The sequence below is a fragment of the Platalea leucorodia genome, assembly GCF_965183815.1.
Source record: "Platalea leucorodia genome assembly, chromosome: 15".
Lineage (NCBI taxonomy): Eukaryota > Metazoa > Chordata > Aves > Pelecaniformes > Threskiornithidae > Platalea > Platalea leucorodia.
In genome coordinates, this window is record NC_138837.1 from 5431065 (window position 1) to 5457532 (window position 26468).

Below are 26468 nucleotides of genomic sequence, written 5' to 3' on the forward strand. Positions count from 1 at the left end.
TGTTGGGGCCTTTGGAAAAGGCTGGATGCATGCTACAGGAGTGCTGTTAGAGACCAAGGGACCGGGACCGTGTGGTTTCATGAGAAGCTCCAACAGTGCAAACAGCCATGGGTGCAAAGACCACCCCCCTTTGGAGCTGAGCAGCTCCTGGTAGAGCAATGCATCTGAATCAAGTTGGAAAGATGTTATTTGGGCTTTGTTTTCAGGGAAGAGAAGCCTTGGTGGGCTGCAGAGACCGTAACGGCTGCTGTCCTTGGGGAGCACGCAGGTGGACACACCACCCTCCAGAGAGGGGCTGAACTGAAGCCCACCCCATAGAGCGAGGTCCCTCACGAGCCACCCCACGTCCCGGTGCCCCAGCCCGAGGCCGCCGGAGCGCTCACCTATGCATACATTCTCATCATCCAGCTCCGCCGAGCTGTTGCGGTAGAAGCCCAGGCGGCAGTGCTGGCAGTGCTGGCCCCTCGTGTTGTGCTTGCAGCTCACGCAGGTCACCACGTTCAAGAAGTCGATGTAGCTGCAGCGGTTAGAGTGGCCGTAGCACTCGCAGTCTGCGGAGAGGAGGAGAGAGCTGGGGAGCTGGGCCGGGAGCATCCTCCCTCGCGCTGGGCGGAGGAGAGGAGCTGTGAGGCTTTGGAGGAGGCTCCTGCTCCGGGGAAACGCCACGGCCGCTGCCAACGCAGGGCTGGGGTGGGGTGGGCAGGATGAGTGCACAGAGCCGTTTTTCCCTGCCACGGGGGGATCGGGCTGGAAGTCGTTGCTCAGAGAGCAGAGCGGGGTCAGCAGGCTCTGTCCCCTTGGGGTGAGGACAGGCAGGAGCCAGCCCCCCGCTGTCCCAGGACACGATGCCTTTAAGGAAATGCATAATCATGGGAGCAGGCAGTGGAGGGGAGTCAGGTGTTAATTAAAGAGCTGCCTTGTTAATGAGCAGAGCTCAGCTGGGCTTGGCTCTGGTGGGGCTGCAGGGCCTGCAAGGGAGCTGTGCTGGGGTGCAGAGCCCCAGCAAAGGCTCTGCCGGAGGCTGCGCTCTGCCTCGCTGCGGCAAGGAGGGGACTGGCCCGCAGGACGGGGCTGGCAGGGGGTGCAGCAGCGCTCGCTGCCTCCAGTGATGGGAAGGCCCTGGACAAGGCTGAAGTGGAGCTGAAGCTGTTGTGTGCCCAGGTAAAACCTCGCCGCCTCTCTCGTTTTTTCCCCTCAGTGTCCCTTCTCAGCATCCCCCTTGCTGTTGTACCTGCCAAATCAATGCTGGTTGTGAAGTATGGTGACTCTTAGGTTAAATGCTTAAAATAAGTGCGTGCAAGGAAGCATATCTTGTGTGGGGTCCTTCAAAAGATGGTGGGCAAGCGCGTGAGGGTTTGAACCAGGGCTGCCTGGCACAGCACAGGGTGCCTGCAAAGGTGCTGGCGGGGAGGGAGATGCCACCATCGCTTGGCCGGGCGCTGCTCCTGTCCCCAGCGTGCAGGGCTGACCTCTCCCAGCTGTGGGCACGTGTTAGAGAACAACCAGCTAGGTTTAATTTGTAGCCAGAGGAATTTGATTACTTGCTTCTGGTGTTTGCTTTTTATTACCACGATGGGATGGTGACTACCTTGCAGTGTTAGACTCAGGATGCTGGATCTTTCTGGAAGTTTAAAAGTATAATGCAGGAGGAGAGCAGGTACCCTAGTTGCCTTGTGGCCCAGCATGAGCAGAAACAGCGTCAGCCAGGTCTGAGCTTCTCCAGCCTTTGGAGAGGAGGAGGGAGGCTTGGAGCTGGGGTTTTTTCCAAGCTCTAACATTAAACATTCAAGGATGGCAGAGGGAAGGGTGTGGGTTGGCATGCACACGTGACTGGAGGAGGAGGCGTCTCAATGAAATGAGGAGCAGGGAAGATGGAGCAGGGCAGAGGTTTCCCCATGGTTCACAGCTGCCTGAGGAGGAGCTGAGAGTACATCGTAATCTTGACCCTCTGTAAAACAACTTCTGCCTGTTTGACCAATACCCAAAGAATTTCAGCTCAAACACTCCTGGCTGCTGCAATTCCCAAGCGTTGTTTCACCCTAGGGATGCACTCCTACGTACAGCTAACCACGACTCGGATAGGCAAGCCCTCCCCATCTTTTCCATGTCAGAGGCTGCTGGACCACAGCACCTGGGTGAAGACTGGGAGCCCTGGAGCACTACGCTCCCTCCTCTTACCTTTATATGTTTCAATAGGAGCCACTGGGCCAGAGTCTGGTTTGAGCCGGATGAGTTTTGAGCTCTTTGAGGATGCTTAAGAAAAATCAGAGACACGCTTTTTCTCGCCGCTTAGCACTGCTCCACGTCCTACCCTACCACAAGCAGCTCTGCTACGAGAACAATGCCGAGCCGAGCCAAGAACACCGCTCTGGCAGTGCCGGCATCTATTTCTGCACCAGACAGCTGGTAGCTGCTAAATTTCTCCTCTTCTTCTCCCCTCTTCAAAGTTTGATGCATGAAAAACTCAATGCACCGCGCTATTGCAATGCGCAGAGCCGGGAGCTGAGGCAGAGGAGCTACTCCCACGTCCCCCCGTTATGCATGTACGGTGGCACAAATTAGGTTATTCAGGATAAAGACCTACAAGTCTAAACAGCTTAAAATAAATCTACTGGCCGTGGCCTCAGTTTGATGGAGGTCACGCCAAGCGGCACCCAAAAAGCTGCTAGGAGTACAGCTAAGAGCACAAATGCTATGGAGGTGGTATCTGGCAGGGCTTGCTACAGGGTCCTGCCGAGCACGCGCTGCTCCAGCCCAGCTTGTCCCTGCCAGCACGTACCTGGCTTCTTCCCGTGCCGCTTGCCTGCAGAGTGTGCTGTGCGCCCTGCTTTGCTCTTCGGAGCCGCTACGCGAGAGGATAAAACATATCTGAGTGCTGTGGTGGGGAGAGGGCTCCCAGGGCCAGCCCAGCATGGTTGGGCTGGGATAATCCTTCAGGGTAAGAGGCTGCCCCGGCCGGGACGGTGCTTCCTTGGGGCTGTGCTGCCAGCCAGACCCCGTCCCACACAGAATGGCTGGGGCGCTGGGGGTAAAGGCTGTCGCTTCCAAATCGAGCTGATGGGGTTTGGTGCTTTGGTAACCCCAGCAAGGGGCAAGGTTGAGCAGCGCTGAGATCCCACAGGGTGTTTAGGAATGGGTCCCACTGGTTTTTGTGGCGTGCAAGCCCTTGCGCAGCACTGTGGTGCTCAGGGAGCTGCTGGGTGGGCATCACCAGCTACGTCCCACCGGTGCTGGTCACATCCCCACAGTGATAGCGATGGCAGAAGGTGGCCGTGCTCCCCACCCCAAGGGCTCAGCCATGGGCAGAGCGTGCCCACTCCTGCCTCTGATGCCATTTGTGAGGCTGCTGTGGCACTGGGGCCTCCTCAGGTCTCCATGGCTTCCCATGGTGGGCGGGCATGGTGTCCAGACCCTCCTCCACCAACATGGCCTCTCCAGGCTCCACGGCCATGACAAGCCACCATGGTGCCCAGGCCCTGCTCTGCCACCACAGCCTCCTCCATCCCCTGGCACTATGGCTGAGCATGGACCATGGCAGCCCCTCCTCACAGGCACTCAGCAGTGGACCGGCACAGTGCAGGGGGACCGGGGCCTCTTGTCCTTGCCAAGAGGGAAGTGGGGCAGCCCAGAGGGGAAGGAGCAGCTCAGTGGGTCCCCGGGGTGCTCCTAAGCCCCATGTCACTGCAGGTGGTGGCCCTAGGGGCCGTATCCCTATGTAGAAGCCCCCATGGTGGTGCCTGTCCTTCATGAGGACAGGGCCATGGCCATGAGAAGGCTCCACGGGACGTTGGCAGCAGGGTGATCTGCTAACAAGGCTTGGCCATAGCAGCTGATCAGCCCAATTAATCTAGCCCAATTAATCTTGGCCAGGGAAAAGTGTGTCCCTCACCCTGTGGCAAGAAACCCCTTCCCAAAGCAGCTGAGGCGCCCATGGGCTCTCCTGGGACCCAGTGACATCCCTGCAGCCATCTCAGCCCCAAACACATCTCCAAAAAGATCTCCATGGGGCTGGATGAGCAGAACTGAGCTGAGGTGGACCCTCCGAGTAGGAGAGCGGATTGTACGATGGTGGGTCATGCTGAGGATGGGTGGGTTGTCCTGGCCTACAGGCACTAGAGGAGAAACCTGTCCTGCCCCATCCTTGGGGATGGGCATGGCCTTACCTCGAATGTTCTCGGGAGGGTCTGGTGGCTTCGGCTTGGGTCCAAGTGCTGCTGTGCTTGGTAGGAGCTCAACAGCTTATGGTAGCATCAGTTAGAGAGAACAGCAGATTTAATACAGATCCCCCACTTTTTTGCTTAAAAAGGTGGCAAAGGGACACTTGAAGCTCTAGGCAGGTATCTAGGGTGGGCTGGTGAAACCATATCTGGTTGAGGGTGGGTTGAAGCAGGAATGAGAGACAAAGTCTCCTGGAACTTAGTCTTCAAGTGTGAAGAGAGAGAGGAAAAGTACTCCTAAGGGAAGGGCGTGAGAGCTGCTGGATGGGCGAGTGTTGGCATGTGGTCATTACACTGCCCAAGCATGGAGAGAAGCTAAATCTGCAGACCACTGTCAAGACTCAGAAGCCCCGCTTGTTCAGCACAGACTGTCAGCATCACCTGGCACTGATGCCCGTGGTGTAGGCCTATCCCTTGTCGCTAATGAATACAGTTTTGTTTCTCTGTGAGGCCAGAGATGGGTCTAAAAGCGCAATGATTCCAAAGAGCCTCAATTTCAGCTCTTTCTGCCCCCCAGTTGAGTATTTCCAAACGCTGGGTTGTGTCCTGGGCCCAGCTTCAGCAGTTGTTATGCTCTGCACTGGAAGGGATGCTAAAGTCTATGGCTGGAGCAAGCTACAAGCATCTCGGATGGGAAACGGGAGCTGAGCACCAATAGGCATCTGCTGAAGTGTGTGTGCTGGTGGGAACCCTGAGGAGGAGAAGCTTCAGCCTCAACAGCCAGCGTGAAGCCTCCCAAGGTTGCCACCAGGAGCAGCTCACCTTAGGCAGTCACGCAGGAGACCTGAAGCAAGGAAATACATAAGAAGGCATCTATGCTATAAACGACACAAGCCTATCTATTTACAAAGTTATTCTGCTCTACAAACAGACTCCGGTCTCGGGAGATGACAAGATTTCCATGATCCTCTCCGTTCACCCCAGCAGCAAGCTATGAACAATCTCTTCTACCACTTACCATCCTCATCTTTCATGTACACGACTAAACCCTGAGGCTCAATCCAGCCTCACCAGATTCCCAGCTGCGTGGCACAGACAAACCCTGAGCTTTTTCCCAAGCGGGAGGAGGAGAGAGATGCATGGAAAACAGAGATGCAGCACTAGAAACTAAAGCGTTCGATGAGCGTCGGGAGCTGGTACTCGCTGGCAGGACCCAGCTCAGCCACGCGTCTCCTACCTTCTGCTCCTGGGCCAGCCTTGGCCGGGGGAGAGCCCACTTGCAGCGGGGCAGCCGCCGACAAGCCGCTGTAGTCTTGCAGCGATCAAAGGGGAAAGCTGTGTTACCGGCTGCGCTGGGGGGAATGTGGCAACCAGCGGGGAGCTCTGCAGCGCTCTGACGGAGGGCCAAGCTTTGGAGGACAAAACCGCCCCAACCCTGTGCCGCGCAGGTTTCCGTGCCTTGCCCGCTCGAGGCAAGGGCTGCTGCTGGCGTTGGGCAGCTGGTGCACCCTCGGGCGCTGGAGGGGCCGGGCAGCCCTGGCGATGCAGAGGGCAGGAGGGCGGCGGTGTGCTGAGCTGCCCGTTCTCAGCCCGGCTGAACACACGGCCTTCTGCTCGTGCGTTTGCGTAAGGACCTCAGCCACTGATCTGCTCCCCTCTCTGCTTTGGAATAATGGAACGGAGAATTAGCACGGGTGTCTTATGATGGAGGCACAAAGCCCTGGTTTCTAATCCAAACTTCTAGGCCCTCCTTCAGGCTCTGCTCGTCCCTCAGAAATACCAATTCAAGAATTTGCAAACCACTGCAGAGAAATTAAACCAGCAAGAAATTTATAGATCACTTGTTTAATTTCCCTGCAAACCCTCACCCCCACTGGCTCCATACCCCTCCCCGTCTCCTCAATATTGGTAACAATCTTCAGGTTTGCTAGAAAACAAACCAAGGAATAAAATTTTAAAAGCCATATTATTAATTTCAAGCTCCAGTTGGGTAACATAAGGAGGAGGAGGGAGAAAAAAAAAAAAAAAATCTCGATCCTTGCCAAGTTTCAAAGGACAAACCCGAGCAGGAGAGAAATGTGATTTCCCAGCCTCGTCAAGGGGATGATAAACAATGCAGAATAAAAAAGAAAAAAAAAAGATTTTATTTTTTTTTTAATAACAAGCTCGAAGAAGGTGATAGACATTGTCCTTTTCAGCTGGAAAGTGGAAACCAATTGATATTAATATGGTGTTAAAGAGAATATGAAAAAAGCCCTGTGCAAATTGGCAAGGGTTTAATTAGAGTCACAATAAAAAACAGCCCTGAAGGCATTTTGCTTTTTAGTCATTCACATACACCTCCACTCAATCGCATTTACAGAGCCAGGAAAATTATTAATGCTCATTATCCTGAGAACCTTTCCCTTGTAGCTCTGGGACATTAATGGACAGCTTTATATTTCAGGAGGGGGAGAGCCACGTTTCACCCCCGGACCCAATTCACACAAATGGGAAACACCGGGCAGCTCTTATCTCGGGGGCTTGTATCAGCCCTGATGGAAATCGCTGGTCTTGGTGGGTTTCTGAGGAAGAAGAATAAATTGACCCAAGAAGTCGAGCTTTACAGCAAAGACGATTGGGGGAAACAGCACCGGAGTAGTGGGGAAGGACCCTGAAAAAGCCCTCAAAACATAAACATGGGGTCTTGTTTCTGCAGGACCTACGCAAAGCCAGGCTTTTGGTGCTCTCTTTCTGCTTAACCATCAAGCAGGGCTCAAGTTGGTTTTGTTTTTCCCAGAGGTGAACTGGCACTGCTGAAACTGCTGCAAACCCGGGGGGGAAATGGAAGCGGGGGGGGTGGGGTGGGAAAAAAGCTCTTTTTGCTTATTTTGAATGTGGAAAAAATGTAACAAATGGCAAGGAAGAATTTGACAGGCTTCAAGGAAGGTTTTGAAATAACAGAACTGCAGAAGGCAAATGAGAATAGCACTTAATTCATTCTCCTTAGGGTAACTCTGCGATTTCCCTTCTTTCTACCCATTTTGGCAGCCTCGACTGCCTTCAGACCACAGACCGTGCCCATAAACTCATTCTTCTTCCCCCCTCTCACCGCAGGCGACCGAGCACAAAAGCGTCCTAGGAACACGACCACAGCTCCACCTTGACCACGGAAAACACCGCGAGCAGCCAAAGGAAGCAGATGTCTAGCAGATCCACGCAACCCAGAGACAACCCAAATCTAATCTACGCCTCTAGCCTACGTGCTACGTTGCATTCTGCCTTGCTGCTACCCACTAGTGTGCGGAGGCATGAAGGAGAAGGGAAAAACACATCAGTCTGGCTTTAAATACCTGTTTTTTTCTGTGTTTCTCTCACGGGCACAGAGGCAGTGAACTCGGCGGCTGGTCTGGTGATGCTTGCTTATGGTGGGAAGCAGAAAGTCAGAGGGCAGAAGACAGTGTGTAAATTAGAGGGTGAAACAGCACAGGGATGGGGCAGGGCCCTAACAGGACTTTTTTTTTTTTTTAAACGTCTGGCTGGCTGAGCTGGCTTTAAAGCAAGGAGAGATTTGTTTAATGCTTCTAAAATTGAGAAGGGAGGTAATGACAGAGTTATCTCGCTTTGGGACTCTGACCCAGCTTGGGGTTATTGTGTCTCCTGCAAACGGGTGTCTTACCAGGAGCTCCAAAGGTCATCTCTTTCGCAAGGTGTTTTCCCTGAGGTCCAAGCGAGTTACGTTCACGGCCCCTTTGGGACGTCATGGTGCTTAAAGAAGTACTTTATATTTTGCAGGACTGGAGGGGGTGGAAAGTCTCTGGTCAAAAGCAGATCAGAATTAGGCTGTGCCTTGATTCCCTGTTGCTGGTCAAAGGCACACAACGGACCTTCGGCACCAAACCCAGCGTGCTGCCCAGGTAAGAGAGCAGGTCCCTGAGCTGCTGGTTGGCCCTGACTACCTTCTTATTTGGAGCAGCCCCTCCAGGGGCTGTCCCCATCCCCAGACACACCAGTCCGGGGTCGGACCTGGCTGTGCAGAAACATGGACGGGGGGCTGGACAGGGGCGAGGAGCTCCGAGCTCAGCCCTGACCGTATCAAGCCAGAGATGTGGCGGCTGGACTGCAATTTATTTATTTATTTTGTCCCTTGCCATCAGTTAATGAAAGCATTATGAAAACATTTTCTCCGCCCAGGAAGCAGGTTTTGGAGAAGGAATAAACCCCGAGGTGCATGACGTCTCCTGGGTCCCTCAAGGCAGTTTGGCAGGAGAAACTGTCCCCCACCACCACCCAACCCCACACAGATGCCATCCTGCCCGCCCCAGATGTACGACACAAGCGAGGCAGAGCACTGCAAATCATACACAAGATAGACACTAAACACACCACCCACACGTACACAGCACTTGTAGAAAAATAGACCTAAAATGTTGCTATGGGTGAGCATGGATAAAAATCAAATGACCCCAAGTGTGTGGTGCAGATGGAGGCATGACCCCCTGTTGCTGCTGGGGCCAAGGCGATGGCGTGAGCTCTGGGCAGGGGTGGTGGATGAGCCTTCTCCTGCTCACCTACAACATGGACCTGGGTGAGGAGCACTTCTTAACAGATGAGAAACTTCCACTCTTTTGCCCAGGGTCACTCCAACTCCATGGAAGTTGGAACTAAACCCTCGGCTTCCCGATTAACTACTCAAGCAGGGTACTTCCATGAATATATCTATATTTGCATAAACATGCAATCAAGTTTCCTCATCCCTTTGACTGGCTTCTGGCAGCTCCCCCAGACAGACTGTTACTAACATACTGTGGGTGTAAAACGTCCTCCTGGGAAATATCAGGCCCAGAAAGCATGGCAAGGGGAGGAATGCGTGTCTAATTCCCCCATGAGAAGCTTAAAAAAAAATGTCCTGCTGTTAAGTTTTATCTGCTCATTTCCAAAAGACAAGTGAAAAGGCTGTCTCCTTGTTCGCAGGGGGAGGGAAGGAGGAACCCCCAGAAAAAGGACAAAAGTTTTTCTCCACAGGGTGATTTTAGAAATTAGGAAAGGGTGTTTCTGGCGCGTGTGCAAGCTCCAGCCCTGCGCGTTCCCTGGCTGCTCGTACAGCGGCCGCCTGGGGAATGTTAGAGTGCCGCTCTGCCCTAGGAAAACTGCCCTTGAAGATGCAGCCAGCTTGCGTTACATCCACAGGGACTTGATGCAGGATTGGGAGAGCTGGCAAGGACAGAGCCACCTTCTCCCTTGACCCGACGGCCTGTCCCTGGCATGGCTTAGCAAAGCCTGAGGGCTGCTCCGGGTCGGGCTGCTTGCGTGCCGAGGCAGCAGCCCTCCACAGGGAAGGTTCCCCATCCAAGCGAGCGGCTGGTGGGGCAGAGCAGCACCCAGCCTTCCCCATCGCTCTCTGGGAGCAGCAGTCAGCAAGTACAGCGGGGGCAGCTCTCCTGCCTGCTCTGGTATTGCATGTGGAGGTCAGGGATAGAGCAGGATGGGGGACAACTCCCTGCTCCTTCCAGCCAGGCAAGACTGGATACGTGGTTTAATTTTACGGTGAGACAGTAAAGCCTTCATTGCTTTCCTGCCCTGCCTTGTGATGGGAGCTGTAGGAGAGCATCTCTTGCAGCCCTGCCAGTCCTGTGCAGGACAACGTTGCCAAGTGGCTCTAGGTGGGATGGATTTTGAAAACCTTTTCTTTTTAAAAAAACAAAATGGAGAGAAAAAAAGGGAAAAGCGTTGCTTCTCCCACATCCAGTCCTGGCTTCACTTCTTGCTGCCCTGATGATAACAGCAACAGCAGAGTGAGATCAGCCAGTGAGGGGGGATGTCAGCCCATGGCCTGGTTGTCTCTTGGCTTTCAGGTGGACTCATGGTGGCTGGCTCTTATAGGGACCATAAAGCTTGCTCCTAGCCTGTGTTACATGTGTCAAAGTGCTGTTGGACTGAATAGAGAGACCAGCAAACCAGGACTGCCCAGAGGCTGGGGGATGTGAACCGAGTCAGGGTGATTTTTATCCATGTCCCTTTATCGTCCTACAGAGCAGATAACCAGGGCCACCGACACAGCAGCCCCATGCGTCCCCCACCGCCACCGGAGGAGCCGGGATGGGAAGCAGCTGAAAAGAGGAGCCCAGCGGTGGAGTCGTGGCCCTCTGAGCAAGGCAGGGAGCGTGGCACCCACCTGGCTGGGTGGTGGTGGCAGGTAGGGGGGTGGTGGTGGTGGTTGAGGTTGTGGTTGAGGTTGTGGTGGTGGTGGTGGGCGTTGTTGTGGTGGTCGTTTTTGCGGTGGTGGTTTTTGTGGTGGTAACCCGCTGCGGTCGCTCATATGCTAGCAAGCAAAGAGAAGAGGTGGGAGGCACTTACTGGGGGGGAACGGAGGGTTTCCTTGCCAGCCCGCACGCCCGTGAGGCTGCTGCTGCTGGGGCTGAACTGGTGACCGATTTCTCAGTGCGGTTACAACTGGGGCACCGAGAGGATTAAGGCGATGGCGGCTCGATGACGCTGGATGCAGCAAGCGCGTGCGTGCGTGCAGGGGCCGGAGGCTGTGGCTGTATCAGCTTACTCTGTTGGTGCAGATATTGGCTTAAATACTTACAGCTCTATCATAAACTAATTGCCAATTAAGCTGAAAAGGGAAAATGAAAGCATGCCTGGGCAGAGATGGGGCGAAGAGCGGGCGGGAGGTGCAGAGGACGCCCAGCCCGCCCTGCCGGGAGCTGTGCTTCTACTGCCTGATGTCTGCGTGCCAGCTGGCAGAGCCCTGCCTACCCCGGCTTCACAAACAGCACCAGTCCCTTCTGCCACCCCACAGGCAGCAAACTACCGGGCACCAGCAAAACCAGCCCGTACCACTGGCATGTATTCATTTCCACCGGCACCCTTCATTCAGCAGGGCAAATTAATCGATGGCTTAACGTCAGCAAGCCCCCGGGGAGCTGAGCAGGAGGGAGCCCGGGTGCGGCGCCCGCCCCACCGCGCTCGCCACAACAGCCTGAACTAAAATAACGCTCAGGACACAAATTCCTACTTAACTTACACCTGCTGCCCTCCTGTCCTTGTTTGTCCCACTGCTTCATGCAGATTATCATGCTTAATTTCATAATAGCCCTGAGCTAGTTTAAATACTTAATTTAGGTCACTTCTAGTCTCCTATGCAGGCTAAATAATCTCTCCTTAACTGGCCTTGGACACAAATCCCTCCTGTCCACCTCCTGCGCATCGCTCCCAGCACCCCCTCAGCTTCTCCCTAGCAGCAAAATGTGAAGGGAAACATTTTCCAGTGAAAGAAAGGTAGCACTGAGAATGCCGAGCTCTGTTAAGGGGGAAAAAAAGAGTTATCAAAATGGTTTTGACCCGAAAAGCAAAGACTATTTTGGACTGTTAAGACATTTAATTTTTTTTAAATCCTAAATTACTTAAGGGAGACTTTTAATTTTTATGTGAAGTTTTTAACCGTTTAAATTTAACTGCTTAAAATCTAAATATGGTTCATTTATCCAGAAAAACGTCCTCTACTTTTCAATTAATTAGGTGCATTTTTCCTAATTGCATTTGCATTTCCCTGAAACTGTTTCTCCTCCAAGTCTTTCCACTTGCCTGCAAACCAAAGAATTCGTTATTCATTCAGCTCTCCGATTTGTTTCTTCTGGAGGGTAATTCCGAGCCACAAAACTCAAACCCAGGCTTCTGCTCACCCAAAACTCAAGGATCTTTGATATCAAACTACCTCCAGCTTTGTTAAGTAAGGAGTCCTATCGTACCATCAATCTTTCAATAGAAATCCCCGCTGAGCTCTACCGTCTTTGCTGCCGACGCTTCGTAGACATATGTTCATACACATACACATGTACATACTGATGTACACACGCTTTATACGTATTTTTTTATCGATAGCCCAAGGTGACCCAGACTGGATGCTATGCCAAATAATTCAAACCCAGCTCCTTCTCAGAGCAGAAGTCTGCAATACTGGGGGGCAAAAGTTCACAGCGAGCACTGGTGGTTTTGAAGAGTCTTTTTTTATTTCCTTTCCGGCTGCCATACTAACGAACCTCATGGGGGGAAACCATGCCAGAGGAAGAGGCAAAATGAGTCTACTGAAGTCAAAGGAAGAAAATATAAGACTCTTTGACAGGACAGAAAATGAGGCATAATTAGAGAAGACTTATTGCCTGGAAAATGATAATGGACAGAAAATAACAATTTTTTTTTTCCTAGTGACATCCACAAGGACCATGCACTGAGGTGTTAAATGCCAGCATTTCAGTTATATTTTTACTTACTGCCAAAGGCTGAGCCTGCAGCTGCACCTGGAAAAAAACAAGAAGAAGCCCGGTCACTGGAAGCAGGATGCCATCGGCTCTGATACCAGCAGATCACACAGATACACGACGCGGGACCGAACAGCAGTTAATTAGCAGGGGTCTTGCTCATAGGCATATCAGTTTGCTGCAACATCTTAAAAGCTGCTTTTGTCAAACCACAGAGGCAACCAGACAGTGCTGCCTGGGGTCTTGGCATCTCAAGCCTTTCACCTAGGGAAGAAAAACCAGCGTGGTTCTTGCTGATGGGTTTTTCTGTTAACCATTTCCTTGACCTACTGATAAAGCCCAGCAAAGGACAAACACATCTTCTGAGGTTCACTGGGCTAAGTACAAGCTGTGGGGTCTGAACCAGGTTGTTGAACCTGGAGCAGTTCTCTGTGAGCAGGAAGGGTTGAACACCCTTCCCACTGCAGCACTTGCTCAACACGACGCTGTGAAGCCACCGGCTTCAAACCCGCCAGTCAAAGGCCATCCAAGGACCAGCTTTTGGCACCCAGGAGACTAATGGCCATGGTTCTCCCTACTGTAACAAGTGGATGAACAATGGAAAGTCTCAGCTTTGCATGAACATAAAGCACAGGACCAGTGATGGAAGAGGCAGGACAATCTAGAGGAGAGGACTTCAGAGAAATGCCTCTGTTGCAGAGGAAGAGGATGATGTTGATGGGAGAGGAAGAAGCAACAGAGAGAGAGTTGGGGTAGGGTGGGGGAAGAAGACTGAGTGACAGATGGGAAGAGAGATGAATGGGAGAAGAAAGAGCAGAGGAGAAAGAAATATAGGAAGAGACACAAGGAATGAAGGGGAGGGAAAGAGAGAACAGCATGTCTGTGCCTGTCAACACGAGAAACTCTCCCAGGCTCCTTTGAAGCAATGCAGCCGCTTGGTGGGAGCTGACAAGCTCGTTCCCTTTCAAAGAACCTGCTTGTCTACCAGCCCTGGCACACACAAAACATTCCCGTCACGGCCTTCGGAGCCTGAATTTCAGCTTTGATCATCTTAAAGCACATAAATCTTTCAAAAAATTTGGGGGGAGGGAGGGAAAAGATTCTCTTTGGTAATGCTCAAAGCTGCTGCTTGAAAGGCTGGAGTGGCTACTGTGGCTCCGTGACATTTAAACAAGTCTGCTAATGTGGACTGGACAGAAACCCAGGAGAAACTGGCCCATCTGTGATGTTTCCTGCCCCAATTCCCCTGCTCGAACGATGGTGGGTACGCATCCTTCATCTCGTCTGTGCGCCTTTGCTTCTGTCAGTGCCTCGCTCCAGCAGGCAATTGGATGAGACTGGAGCTGCGCAGAGGGACCGCAGCTCGTGGCGCTTGCCTGAAATACCGACGTACACAGAACGGGATCCAGAAAGCAATCCAGAAAGCAACCTGCACTCCTGCAGCTGAGCAGTGCCAGTGCTGAGCCCATGGACTACTTGGCAGCCAGTGCCCTACGGTGGCTAAATAATGTCTTCTTCAAAGGACAGTAATTCGCATTGCCACAAAGCCATGGACCTATATCTTGCCCCAAAGTTATCCTTACTATTCTCGACCATCATTTGGACTCATCACTCATCTACCAGTAGCCAACAAGTCACCTCTGCATCCACCCAGATCCTCTCTCATTTCTCTGTGTACCAAGACACGGGTAAATACTCGCTTCCCTTTCGAAAGCTGAGCATCCTGCACTGATTCGAGATGGAGAAGGACAAGACGAGAATCTGCTCCCATCTGTGGGCGTTGTGCAGCCCGAGGTGGGAGTGCGGCCAGGGCTGGCTCGCTGCAGGTTACTTACATGCGTTGGGGGACCCGTTGGGGAGAGGCAGGTAGGATCCTGCTCGCCAAGACCTGGAGCGAAAGTTCTTCTTGCACTTGCCACAGTCCTGCCCCGTGGTGTTGTGCTCGCACTCGCACTGAAGGCTGCCCTCTTTGAAGGTGCACAGGTTAGCGTGGAGGTTGCATTTACACCTGGAAGACAGGAGAAGAGCTGTCAGGTATTACTGCAACTCCTCCTTGCCCCTGGCGTAGTGCTGTCCGTGTGCATGAAAATGTAGAGGTGGGGCTGGGCCGGTTACCCCTTTCCTGTTTCTTCTGCAGGATTTTTTCACTGAACTCAGCTGTTTTCCCCAGGTTTCTGGTGCTGGGGTTACAACGTCCACATCCTCGCCCAGGGTGGATCTGCAGTCTCTATTCCAAGACGAGAGATACTTTACTCCCACCATCCAATTGCAGTAGCACAGATCGTTTAATGGTAAGTCAACATCTCCAGCTGAGACTCCAGTAAGGTGTCACATACATTTTTTTCAGAAATCTGAGTGATTAGCTCAGACGTAGGAATTTACTTGGAGACAGAGAGGACAGTCTCGAGCTTTAGATGGGGAAGCATAGCTGACACTGGTGGGACTCAGCCCCTCAGCCCTTGTGCAGTGAGCTAAAATCAAGAGCGTTTTCTCCCGTGGTGTGAAGCTGCACAACACAAACCCTTCTCCCTGTGTGCAGCGCAGCCCCAGCCTGCTGTGACCAAAATAACACAGAGAACAAGTCACCATCAGAAGCTGCCTTTTAGTCCCCGCCTCATCAGAGAAGGCAACAACGAAAACCACTATTCAGCAATTTGCAAACATTAACAAACTTTTAATGAGCTGTAGTGCAGTATGCAGGGAATAATTATCTCCGTGCACAATAATTCCTGTTGCTCAGCTCCGGGGGTGACTTGCACAGAGCACAGAGGCTGAGCCCATAACTCACATGTGGCTCTAGTGATGCCCGGGCCCGAGCTCAGGCCATCAGAGACTTTGGGGACCAAAACCTCTCATTTCATTCCAGACAGTGGATCCCTAGCACAGCCCACTGGTTTTTCCCTGCTTTGTGCAAGAATTTACACCCTCAGAAGCAGAACCATTAGAAAACAGTAATGCTGTGCCTTATGTGAATGGGTAGAGATGTCCGACCGGGCAGTGCTTAGTTTTACAGGGCTAATTGCACCAGAGATGCAGAGGTGTGGGGAACAAACGGCTTGCAGAGAAGATAGAGGGAACATGGCCTGCTTCTTCTCATGCTCTGTCTGTGCTGGGATAAACAACCTGGATTAGGCTGGGAGCCGCAAGCTGGGTCGCTCCCGGCTGCCGGTGCCGTGCGTGCCCGCCAGCTCCTGGTGCCTCTGCCCCTCTCCCTCGGAGCCCCCCGAGATGCTCCCCAGCCGCCTGCCTGACCCAGTGAGGCCGCCTTTGCTGTGCTCCTCCTCACGCATGGCTGGATAAGTTGACCTCATGTATGATTTTTTTTTTTTTCCCCTCCCCCTCCTCTCCCTGTCCTTAATTCTAGCAAACCCTGCTCAGAGGCTAAGCATAAGCTGGATGAACCGTCTCACTCCCCGTCTTACAACCCTGCCCTGTCTCTGACCAAGCAGGAGGGAATGTTGCAGTCTCTAAAAGGGAGGAAGGAAGAAAATGTGGTCCATGGAGCAGAGGCTGAGACACTCAGCATGCTCCACTTGGATTTGTGTGTTAGCGAGAGCTGGAGATGCCGCATCACGGCTGAAAGCACTAACAGCCTCCGAGCATCAGTGCTCTGGGAGCACGCCGTGAATCCGAGCGTCCGGGGGAAGGAAGTGGCTTTGGCCGGTACCTACACACGAGGGACGCTGTATTTCAGCTGCTCTGTGTCCCCTCAGCCTCTGGTGAGGAAGGATTTCGGCTGAGCTGTCCCAGCCCTTTGGCAAAGGCAATGCCCAGCCCTGAGGTGCTGCGGAGCCTGACTCTGAATTATTCAGTGTCCACGCAGCGTGGCCTCCTTCTCTCACTTCAAAATGAGCAGACGGGAGGAAAGCAGGCAAGATAGCAGGTTAAAGCAGGTCAAAGCCACTCTGGGCCCAGCCTGAATCAGAGCAACAGCTTCTGGGAGCTGCAGCTCTCCTCCCTTCTACCTCTGGTGGGAGCAAGGCGATGGGAGCCAGCTCCAGGGCGCAGCCTTAAGCTGAGGGGGAGTTTAAGAGCCCCAGGGGAGGGGACACAAAGAAGGCAGGGCCTGGCATCCCCCTTGTTTTCTCTGAAGTCTGGGATGACGTGGAGGGTAGCGCTTGGCTCCTGTGCTTGACCCTGCTAGTCTCGCAGTGGGGACATCAGCCCTGGGTGACCACTACCTGGTCACCGCGGTGGCCTGGGGCAGCCTCGATCACCCCCCTCCACCCGTAGCACATCCTTGCTCCTGGCATCCCCCGCCGAGGACCAAGCAGCCGTTTTGGGGTGCTTCTGCTGGCTTCAGCCGCACAGGAGGGTGAAACCCGCTCGCCGTTCATTTGGCCCCAGCTACAAAACCTCGGCCAAGCAGCAGGACCCAGCCTTCTCGCTGCCGGGAGAGCGCGGCACGGATGCGTGCAGGAGGCACTCGGACGTGCCTGCTTGTACGCACACCCTGCTCGCTTGCTGCTGAGGGCTGGGAGCCCAGCACCGGCGCCCGCGACAGCCCCCAGCTGCCTCCTCCCCTGCAAAGGCACCCGCACGCTCCCTGCCAGCGGGACGGGGACAGGGCTGGGTGCTCAGGCACGTCCCCCAGGACCGCCGGTACGGCTGGCGGAGCACTGCTCTTCCCAGAGAAGACCCTCACTTCCTAATTGGTGTAAACAAGGAAAATTAAATAAAGAGAAAGCAGAGGCAGCTGGTCACCCTGCCTGCCTGTGCCCAGGTCACTATATTTCTCGCTGTTCGGCCCTTCGCCACTGTGCAAAAGTTTTGTTATCCAAAGGATCAATTTTACCGGGGAATTGCTTTCTGAATTCGACCTTTGAGGATCATCAATCTAAGCAGAGAACTGTAACCCCAGCAAGCTGACCCCGCAACACAGCACTTTTCAGCCCAATCAATCAGGCTGCATTATTTAATAGCAAACAGCTGAGTGCCTTTAGCCAGCCCTGATTGCCAACCCCATTTTGTGCGAAGGTTTCTGCATCCGGGCCTCCCTGCAGCTCTCGCTCGGTGGCTTGGCTTTAACCCCTTCTTCAGGCTTCTCTACCTCCTTCTCTGGGCCTGCAGCCCAAGGACATGCGCTCGCTGATGGTCTGTGCACAGCGTCTTTCCCCAGCCAAGATCCAGCTGGTGGAGACTGGAGCAAATGACATTAGCCCAGTCCCCTGGGTGGGAGCTGCTAGTCCTGCTTGCCTCTGCTCATCTTCCTCGGGCGGCCAGCCATCGCAGGAAAGAGAGGATGAAAGGAAAGGTTAGGCGCTACTTAGCAATGAGGCTTAAATAGCAGCAGTGGGGCAGACACCTGCGCTGTGTCCTGCAGAAGGCAGCGTTGGCCCCGCTCCAGTCCCGGGGCTGCTCCAGCGAAGGGCTGGTTGCAAGATGGTCTCTTTGGCTCCAGAGGTGATCTGAAGAGCTGGGAGTGTTTCTTCTCTCTAACTCCTGGGTCAAGGCTAGCGGTGACGGTGCTGTTTCTCGGTGAGCATTCAGAGCTCTCGTAGGACGCGGCCGTGGTGGGGCACAGCCTGGAGGAGATACAGCACCCACAGGCACCCTCCCTGGCCCGGGGACACCCAAGTCCTGCACTGGGCTGTTAGTAGGTGCTCACAACTGTGTTTTGCATTAAACAGAAACTGGCTCACGGTGCTCCTCGACAAAAGTTGCTGGAGCAATGACTGGCCCAATGCATTACAGTTTGCACGACGGGGTATTTATGAGTTTATTTTAGTGCAGGTCCTTCAGCTGCTGCCTTCCCTCAGAGTGGTGCAGTGTGGTCTGATGCTGCCAATGCCTCTACCAGGGAACATCATGGAGCTTGGAGAGCCAAGGAAAGTTTACAGGAAAGCGTCCTTTTTTTTTTTTTTGCCATAAAGAACAGTTTGCCGTCCCTGCATTTCTCCAAGTCAGCATCCTGGAGGTCACAGCAGCGAGCGGTTGGAGAGGCGTCTGGTGCCAAGCCTGCGCGCGAGGGAAGGAGACGCCTGTGCGCAGGCTTTGAAAGGGGGTGCAGCCGGGGGTGAGTGCCGCAAACCTGCAGGAGCCACGCTGGGAGTGGGAAAGCAGCCCCTGTCCCTGAGCTTTCATTAATAATGACTTTTGAAGTAATTTTAAAAAGCTACCCCAGCCCTTTGCTTTCCTTCCAAGGATCCTTATGTGTTTTACCACCTCTTTTCTGTCCGTAACCCCACTTGCAGAGCAGGGAAGTAAGGCAGAGAAAGGCAAAGAGCATCTTTTCATCCCCCTCCCTCCCTGTGGGGCTGAGCCAGACCTTGGGGTGCTCAGGCCCAATGCCGTGACCCCGCTGCTGTGCTGGGTAGGGCTGGAGGAACCGCTGGCTGGGTGGAGACCCAGAGAGCTGCTCCATCCCCATACACCTCTCGCCCAGCTCCCACCATGGCCCAATCCTGCCTTGCCCTGAGCTCCTTAAAAAAGAACCTGGGTGAGGACATGGGGCAACAGAAGCCCACTGCAGTGGGCCACCACCTCCCTTCCAAGTCTCCTTCCAGTCCAGCCTGTGCTCTCATCTCCACCCATGAGGATGCTACCGCACGGCCGCATGGCCCCAGGGATGCTGTGGAGACCTTGTCCCCTCCTGCTGGCTCCGAGGCCACCGGGCTCCTGCTTTCCCCGCCATCACTGGCTTGGCAGTGGTGCCCCCCGCTCCCTTTCCGCTCCCTCGAGCTGGCGTTGCGGAGAGGCAGCGCACAGCGGAGAGCTGCTAATGACTGCCATCCGAAGGAAGGCTTATGATAGCTTTCCCCTGAATTGTTTGCTCTCGCTGTAATTGATGAGCCTTTAATGAGTCTCATGGGACCATGTGTTTGAAGGGAGCTCTTTCCTCTCCGTCCCCAAGGAAAATGATGTTTCAACTGATCTCGGCTCTCGGGGAAACATGAATAACTCTTCTCCATCTCTCTATTGTCATCCCCAGCCGTTGCTCGCAGCACGCTCCGGCAGCTGCCTGGCCATGGCTCACACACTTTTTACCTGTGCCTTTGCAACTGTTTTGGCAGCTCAGCAAAAGCAGGGAGCAAATCTTTTGGGCAAAGCATAACAGGCGCTGAGCTTGGATTGTTTCTGGCCCATCTGTGCGTGCAGAAGCAGGTAAAAATAGCTTCTAATGGCTGGGCCACGACAGAAGCACTGTCCCTTTGTGGAGAGCAGTTACATTAGGATTCGCCTTGCTGGGAGATCGCTCCGGCAGAGGTTGGCTATTGCCAGTGAGCGGAGCAAGGCTGAAAGGGCTGAAGAAGGCAGTGGTGGCTCATTCATCCCAGGAGCAGGGCTGGGAGCGTAACTGAGCCTGCGGTCCAGGGGCTGAAAGGGGAGGAAAAGCCATTTTAACGCGTTGGTTTTTTCCACTCAAACCAGGGAGGGAGGCTCCTGGGTTTCACTGTTTTTTGCAGAGCCAAAAAAGTGAAAAAACCCCTGGGTTAGGTCAGAGGGACATGTTGTGAGTGGTTTTTTTTCCTTGTGGGTTTTCACTTTTGGTTGTGTGGTAGGGACGGATGAGTCCTCCCGTCGGGGAGGAACCTTCTTTGCTGCCCTTCGAAATGATTTGAGGTTTGGGTTACAAAGAGGAGACAATTTAAAAGATGCCAAAGTGGAGAGCACGCTAGCTGGCTGTTCCCATTCGAGAGGCTATTTATTTTAAATAAGTTGACACTTGCCAGCTGTCAAGATCCTGCTGACTGGTGGAACGTTATTTACATTCAAAGCTGTCTTAAAAAGCAAACACGAAACCAAACTTCCTCATTAGGGGGTCGGGCAACAGAAGGGAGGAAGGGTGAAGAGGACATCACACGGATACGTGCACATAAATATTTGCAGAGTAATGTGTATAAATGCTCTTGGTCTTTCTCCTGGAATGCAATAATGCCTGCAATTGAGTTCATTGGTCAAATTGAATTTGGGCTCCTGTAGAAGTCTCTTTATATTAAGTGCTTTAACATACATCACCTTCTCAGTCTATCGATGAAATTCTATTATCCGCTCAGGGCCGGACGCAACTCGGCAACAAAATCGGAGGGGTAATAAAAACCTTCACAAACCGAAGCCAGGAGCAGGTAATAGGACCTTGGGCATCTGTCTCCGGCTATTGACAAAGTGTCACGAGTGTCTGGGGGAAGGAGGAGCTCTCCGGGTTTCTCGCTAACTCCCTCCCTCCCACTCAGCAAGTTTCCCCTCCATCTTGCTGCAGTGGGAGTAAAAACCTTTATGAGACTCAAGGAAAGCTAAGCAAACAGTTGCTGTGCATTAACTTAATTTAACTATATGACCAAGAGCAAGATTTTGCTTGAACTCAAGCTAATTCCAGCCTGGAGGAATGCCAGGGAAATTCAGCCATCCAGCTCTTGGGGGCTGCCCGGCACGGAGACGAGGACAGGCCAAGGAACGCGGCGCACTGTTGGCGCAGACTTGGCCGTCCTTGACACGAGGATGCTGTTACCTCCTGGGAACTGAAGTCTGGCTGCCAGGAGCTGCGGGGGAAGGAGCGGGGCCAGGCGCAGGCGATGCTCGCCCGGGTTGTCGTCGTCTTCCCAAAGCTGCTGAGCACGGGCGGAGGCTGGCCGCGGGCTGCAGGGGCGTTGGGCTAGTTCTCAGGGGATGTTTGGGTGAGCCTGTGGCTATTTTGGGGGTGATGCTCCAGCACTGGGGCTGGGCAGGCTCAGCTCGGGATGCCCATGCTCTCACAGATCAGGACCCCAGGTCCCTGCTTGTCCCTCTCTGCGAAGCAGTGGTGGTGCAGCCAGCAGGTCCCACCCTGCTCCTCAGGGAAAGGTGCTCAATGGGGGCATTGCTCATTACACAAAGTCTAAGACCCTCAACAAGAGACTGTTCCATGGACCAAACCTGCTTCTTTCCTCCTTTTTAGAGACCACTTTGTTGAAGAAGTCAAGATTGGCTGGAGGCTCTCCAACAACTTCATCAACAGAGCCAGAAGGAGGAACATCCAAGCAGGGCAAAGCAGCCTGCGGCAGCCGGGACGTGCTCTGTGCTGGCACCCCCAGTTCAGGCTGAGCTACAGCCGCAGGGGAAGCGCGCTGAGCTGCCGTCATTGCGCTGGCCCGGAGGACAGAAGCAGGAGGCAGCCTCCAGGCTGAGCAGGAGCTGCTTCATCTTGAACAGCCATACAGCGTCGAGCATCACCGCATCTCAAGAGTCACCAAGCAGGCAGAAAAGAGTATCCCCTGCATGTGGGTACCACTGATGATTAACCAGCCTGATTTATTGGAGGAGGTGCTCTGGGGGATGGCCTTGATCCTCCAGGTCTGGAGTGCCTGATCCTGCCTGTTGGCACCAGGATAACAGCCTGGGCAAATTCGTTCTGCTCTGCTAGCGCAAACTCACCACTCAAGTCATGCGGAGAGCAAAGCCTCCCAGAGAGCATCCACGCATGGCACTGAGAACCACAAAAGGGGAAGGCAGGGATCAAAGCAGGGGAACGTAGAAGGCCTTTCCTTTCAATTCTTTTGTGTGAGCAAAAGAGAAGCCAAGGAAACCCTCAGAAAAGCAATTGGTGAAGAGGAGAAAGGAAATGCTGTTACAAAACGGGAAACCTCATCTTGTTGGTGCCTCTTTGGCCTGAGCAAAGCCCAAGATGAGGCACTGTTACATGGAGCTGCTTGGTGATGAGTAACGCTCCCTCCTCCTGTCCTCTGGGGACTGCTCATCACCAGCAGGATGGACAGACAAACAGTCAGAGCATACACTGGGGCAGGGGAGGATGAAGGAGAGAAATCTTAATAATCAGCCTAAAATTGATTCACTTCTGCTCAATCTGATTTTTCCTAACTGGATCCACATGTCCTGGCCATGGCACATTAACTTCAATTATGGCTTATTAATGTCTCCGTGATGGAGCGTGCCCTGCTGAGCACTGCGGTGACTGATGTTATGAAGGGGAAAAAATTACTCCAAAGAGACCCAGTGTGTAATGGAAAGAGAACCGGCGGCTTTCATCGCGCCGGCTGTCAGTCCTGGCGGCCAGGAAAAGCTCATTCACCCATTCCCGAGAAGATGACCGAGCTCATTGCTGCACCGAGGACAAAACTAAGCGGTGAATAGAGATCTGCGGGGAAAAGTCTTTCCGCTTCCCCTCCCCACCCTGCCTGGCACACATACAAGCACACAGGCCAAGGGCTTGCTCGTGTCTATTCCTGTCTTGACTCCTCTGCATCTCCAGTTACTCTGCAGATCAATAGGGACAGGATGGAAGAAGGAAAAAAAAAAAGAAAAGATGCCAAGAAGAAGAAAGAGAGTAAAAATAAACTGTCGGCCATGAACGGAGAAATGGACCTGGCTGAGGTTGTGGGAGGAGGAGATGCGGACGGAGCGGGCAGAGGAGGCCCTGAAGCACCAGCCCATTGCACCAACACCCAGGAAGGGAGCAGTGACCCTCAGGATTCACCAGAGCCTCGGGAGATCCTGGCGAACTCTTGACCGCCCCTGTCCATCTGGCCCACAGGAGGAGAGAAGGCAGCAAACTCCTTCCCCTTCTTCCCATGTCCTTTGCTCCATCTCTTTCTGCTTTTCCCAAAAGCTCTGGGAGATCATGGTGAGGGGTTTTCCTTGGTGGGAAGCAGAGGGGTGAAGGATGGGGTGTGCCTGGATGGGGGCCCAGGAGCATGTGGCCCCGGGGCATCAGAGAAACCTTTCTGAACCCACCAGCTAAGGCTGCAGCATGAGGAACCACCCAGGCTCCTGGTCTGCTCTGAGGGCAAAGCATTTTGCTCTTCCCTTGACCCTGAACATCAACTGGAAATGAGTTGCCGAGTGTCTCGTCGTCCTGCGGGCACTGCCAGCTGCCTGCCAAAATCCTGGCGCCATACAGGGGCGCAGGTGATGCCATGCACCGCTCCTCTGATGGCACACACCGCTGCCGGGCACCGCTCCTCCGTCCACCTGGGGCTGCTCACATCTCTAAGTCACCGGCGCCTCTGCTCTCCTGGTGGGATTTTCTGGCTATGTTTTGCCTTTGAGCCTTCATTTCTTCATAATCATCTTCCCCCTCGTTTCCATGACCCCTGTAGTGACTCCCTAACACCCCCCCATTTCATCTAGGCACTTCCCTCCTGTTCCTCAAACGTGGTTGTTCCCACCTCCTGGAAGAGGCAGCCTGCGCCCAGCCCCAGCCCTGCCTCCCCCTTCCCCGCGCAGCCCTCCTGTCAGGCTCACATTGATTTCTCCTCTCTTCCTCTCAATAACCCCCCCCTTGTTGAGCCATACACAAGATTTAATTTGGTTTTAGTCCCCGCACTGTTACTGGCTTTGCTTACAGCTGGAATTAGATTGCTTTCCAGCAAAAAAAACCTGCTTGCTGGGACCAGAATAATCACAGGAGCAGAGTTAATTCACATGAAGCTTCTCCACCTTATACACCACTTATCCACAGCTCCTCAGCCCGTCGTCCTGCCCTGCGCCCATCGGAGCTGGAAGAGTCAGCCCAGGACAGGCATCAGCTTCTTCCCTGTCCAAGATGAGTGTCCCCTTCTCCTGGGGACCAGCCCAGCAAGCGGGGACATCTGGGGAGAGCTGCAGCAAGGCAAAGCTGGGTCTTGCTGTAGCTCAGGACTTAGAGATTGGGCCAGAAAAAGCAGATTTCTGAGTTTTCTTTGTCCCCAGCCAAGGAAAAGCCCTCTCCTCCCTGCTGCCTCGGAGGAGTTGCTGTCAGGCAGCTCGCGGTGAGCAGAGCCGAGAGGAAAGCAAAGGTGAGCAGGAGCCGCTGCTCTGCAGCAGCCGCGGGCAGCCGTCCACAGGGGCAGCCGTCCACAGGGGCAGCCATCCACGGGGGCAGCCGTCCACGGGGGCAGCCGTCCACAGGGGCAGCCGTCCACAGGGGCAGCCGTCCACGGGGGCAGCCGTCCACGGGGGCAGCCGTCCACAGGGGCAGCCGTCCACGGGGCAACCATCCACGGGGGCAACCATCCGCGGGGGCAGCCGTCCGCGGGGGCAGCCGTCCACGGGGGCAACCATCCACGGGGGCAACCATCCACGGGGGCAACCATCCACGGGGGCAGCCGTCCACGGGGGCAACCATCCACGGGGGCAACCATCCACGGGGGCAGCTGTCCACGGGGGCAACCATCCACGGGGGCAACCATCCACGGGGGCAGCCGTCCACAGGGGCAACCATCCACGGGGGCAGCCGTCCACGGGGGCAGCCGTCCACGGGGGCAGCGGGCCAGCTCCGGGGGGAGGCCGCCAGGAATTAGCCAACAGACCCCAGCCCGTCTCATTCTGGCCCCAGCAAAAAAAGCAGCATCGCAGCTTCCACCGGGCGTTTGCAGCCCGACCCTCCGTCACCAGCACTGTCCTCAGGGTGCAGGCGGCTGTGGAGTCTCAGATGTCTCATAGAGGTTGTGCCCCCACTCTCCCTGGGGTGTTCGAAGGGGCTTTCCTCCCCTGCCCTAGGTGCCTCTTTTCACAAAGTTTGTAGGGATTTTCTCTCTTGAATCAATCTCCACTGCTATTAAACGGCATTAAATTTGGACAGCGAGTTCAAAACATGCTGGGGAACTGGTGGGGGGAGGAAGGCAGCTGACAACTAGCAAGGGGCTGGTTTGTGGAGAATCCCACCAGCACAGCAGAGGTTAAAAGTACTGAAGTGACATATCCGGCACAAGGCAGCAGAAAAGGTGATAGCCTCTGGGGAGGAAGGCATTCATGGGACACCCTGAGTATTTTAACATGTATCTTAAAGCATCGGGTATCCTAAAGGTGCTGTAGGTGCAGTAGCAAGTCCTTGGCTACCTGCACAGTCACCTCGGTGCTTGGAAGCCAAAGGTCATTGCACAAGGGCATCAAATATTTAATCCTAATTTACCACTTTCTGAGCTGAAAACTCTGCGTCCCTGCTACAGAGTTTAACCAGCCCGGATAAATTGATACACCAGCTCCAACCCCTCCTGCCAGCTGCCCCGGCCAGCGTGGGCTTTGGCTGGGAATTCATCCCTGTGGCTTTGCCACCGCTGCCAGTAGCACCAAGCATCCCTGCGGGCAGCTCGGCCGCCCGGGGGGGAGCAGGGCTGCGGCAGACGGAGCTGGGGCCAGGACTGGCTGTGGTTGGGGTGGAGGGGAAGGCAACGCGCTGGCCTTTCCTCCCGCCTTTGCCTGCTTTCCCCTCACCCTCTTTGCTTTGCTATTTTGCCCCATCCTGACCTGTTCTGAGGACCGTGGATATTTAGTGTGCCTGGCAGTACTTCTTATGGGCAGGTGTAAAACTTCTCTCTGCACATATCTATAGAGAAGCACATTGCACCGAGACCTGGGCGCTTGCAGACGCGTGCGGCGGTGCTCTCCCACGCCTCTGCCCATGTGAGTGAGCTCCCCAGGGCTCCTCCCTGAGCAACCCGGTGGCGAGCACACTGACACACTGGTGGTGGGCACACTGACACACCAGTGGTGGGCACACTGACACGCTGGTGGTGAGCACACTGACACACTGGTGGTGAGCACACTGACACACTGGTGGTGGGCACACCGACACGCCGGTGGTGAGCACACTGACACGCCGGTGGCGAGCACACCGACACGCCGGTGGCGGGCACACTGACACGCCGGTGGTGGGCACACCGACACGCCGGTGGCGAGCACACCGACACGCCGGTGGTGGGCACACTGACACGCTGGTGGTGAGCACACCGACACGCCGGTGGCGAGCACACCGACACACCGGTGGTGAGCACACTGACACGCTGGTGGTGAGCACACCGACACACCGGTGGTGGGCACACCGACACACCGGTGGCGGGCACACTGACACGCCGGTGGCGGGCACACCGACACACCGGTGGTGAGCACACCGACACGCCGGTGGCGAGCACACCGACACACCGGTGGTGGGCACACTGACACGCCGGTGGTGAGCACACTGACACGCCGGTGGTGGGCACACCGACGCTGCCAGCCAAGCTGAGAGCCACGGCTGCTCATCCCACACAGGCGACCATGCCACGAGAGAGGCCAAGCCCCTCTGCCTGCTGCTGCCCTCACGGCTGCCTCCCGCCTCCCCCCGCGGGAGCGAAGGGCTCTCCCATCCCTCGCTGCAGCTTCCTTCCCCTTGGAG

The 26468-nt window shown here is 54.5% G+C and overlaps 1 protein-coding gene across 1 annotated transcript in view; it reads right to left on the reverse strand.

Annotated features, from left to right (window-relative positions):
- The window catches only part of NTNG2 (netrin G2), a gene marked incomplete at both ends in the record, with an annotated part of 48069 nt that overhangs the window by 796 nt on the left and 20805 nt on the right, over positions 1-26468 (reverse strand). The window contains 7 exons of the mRNA XM_082327310.1: positions 384-551; positions 2179-2253; positions 2780-2845; positions 4164-4238; positions 10312-10458; positions 12413-12439; positions 14236-14408. Coding sequence (XP_082183436.1) covers positions 384-551; positions 2179-2253; positions 2780-2845; positions 4164-4238; positions 10312-10458; positions 12413-12439; positions 14236-14408 — 731 coding nt within the window. The remainder of the gene's footprint in view (positions 1-383; positions 552-2178; positions 2254-2779; positions 2846-4163; positions 4239-10311; positions 10459-12412; positions 12440-14235; positions 14409-26468) is intronic.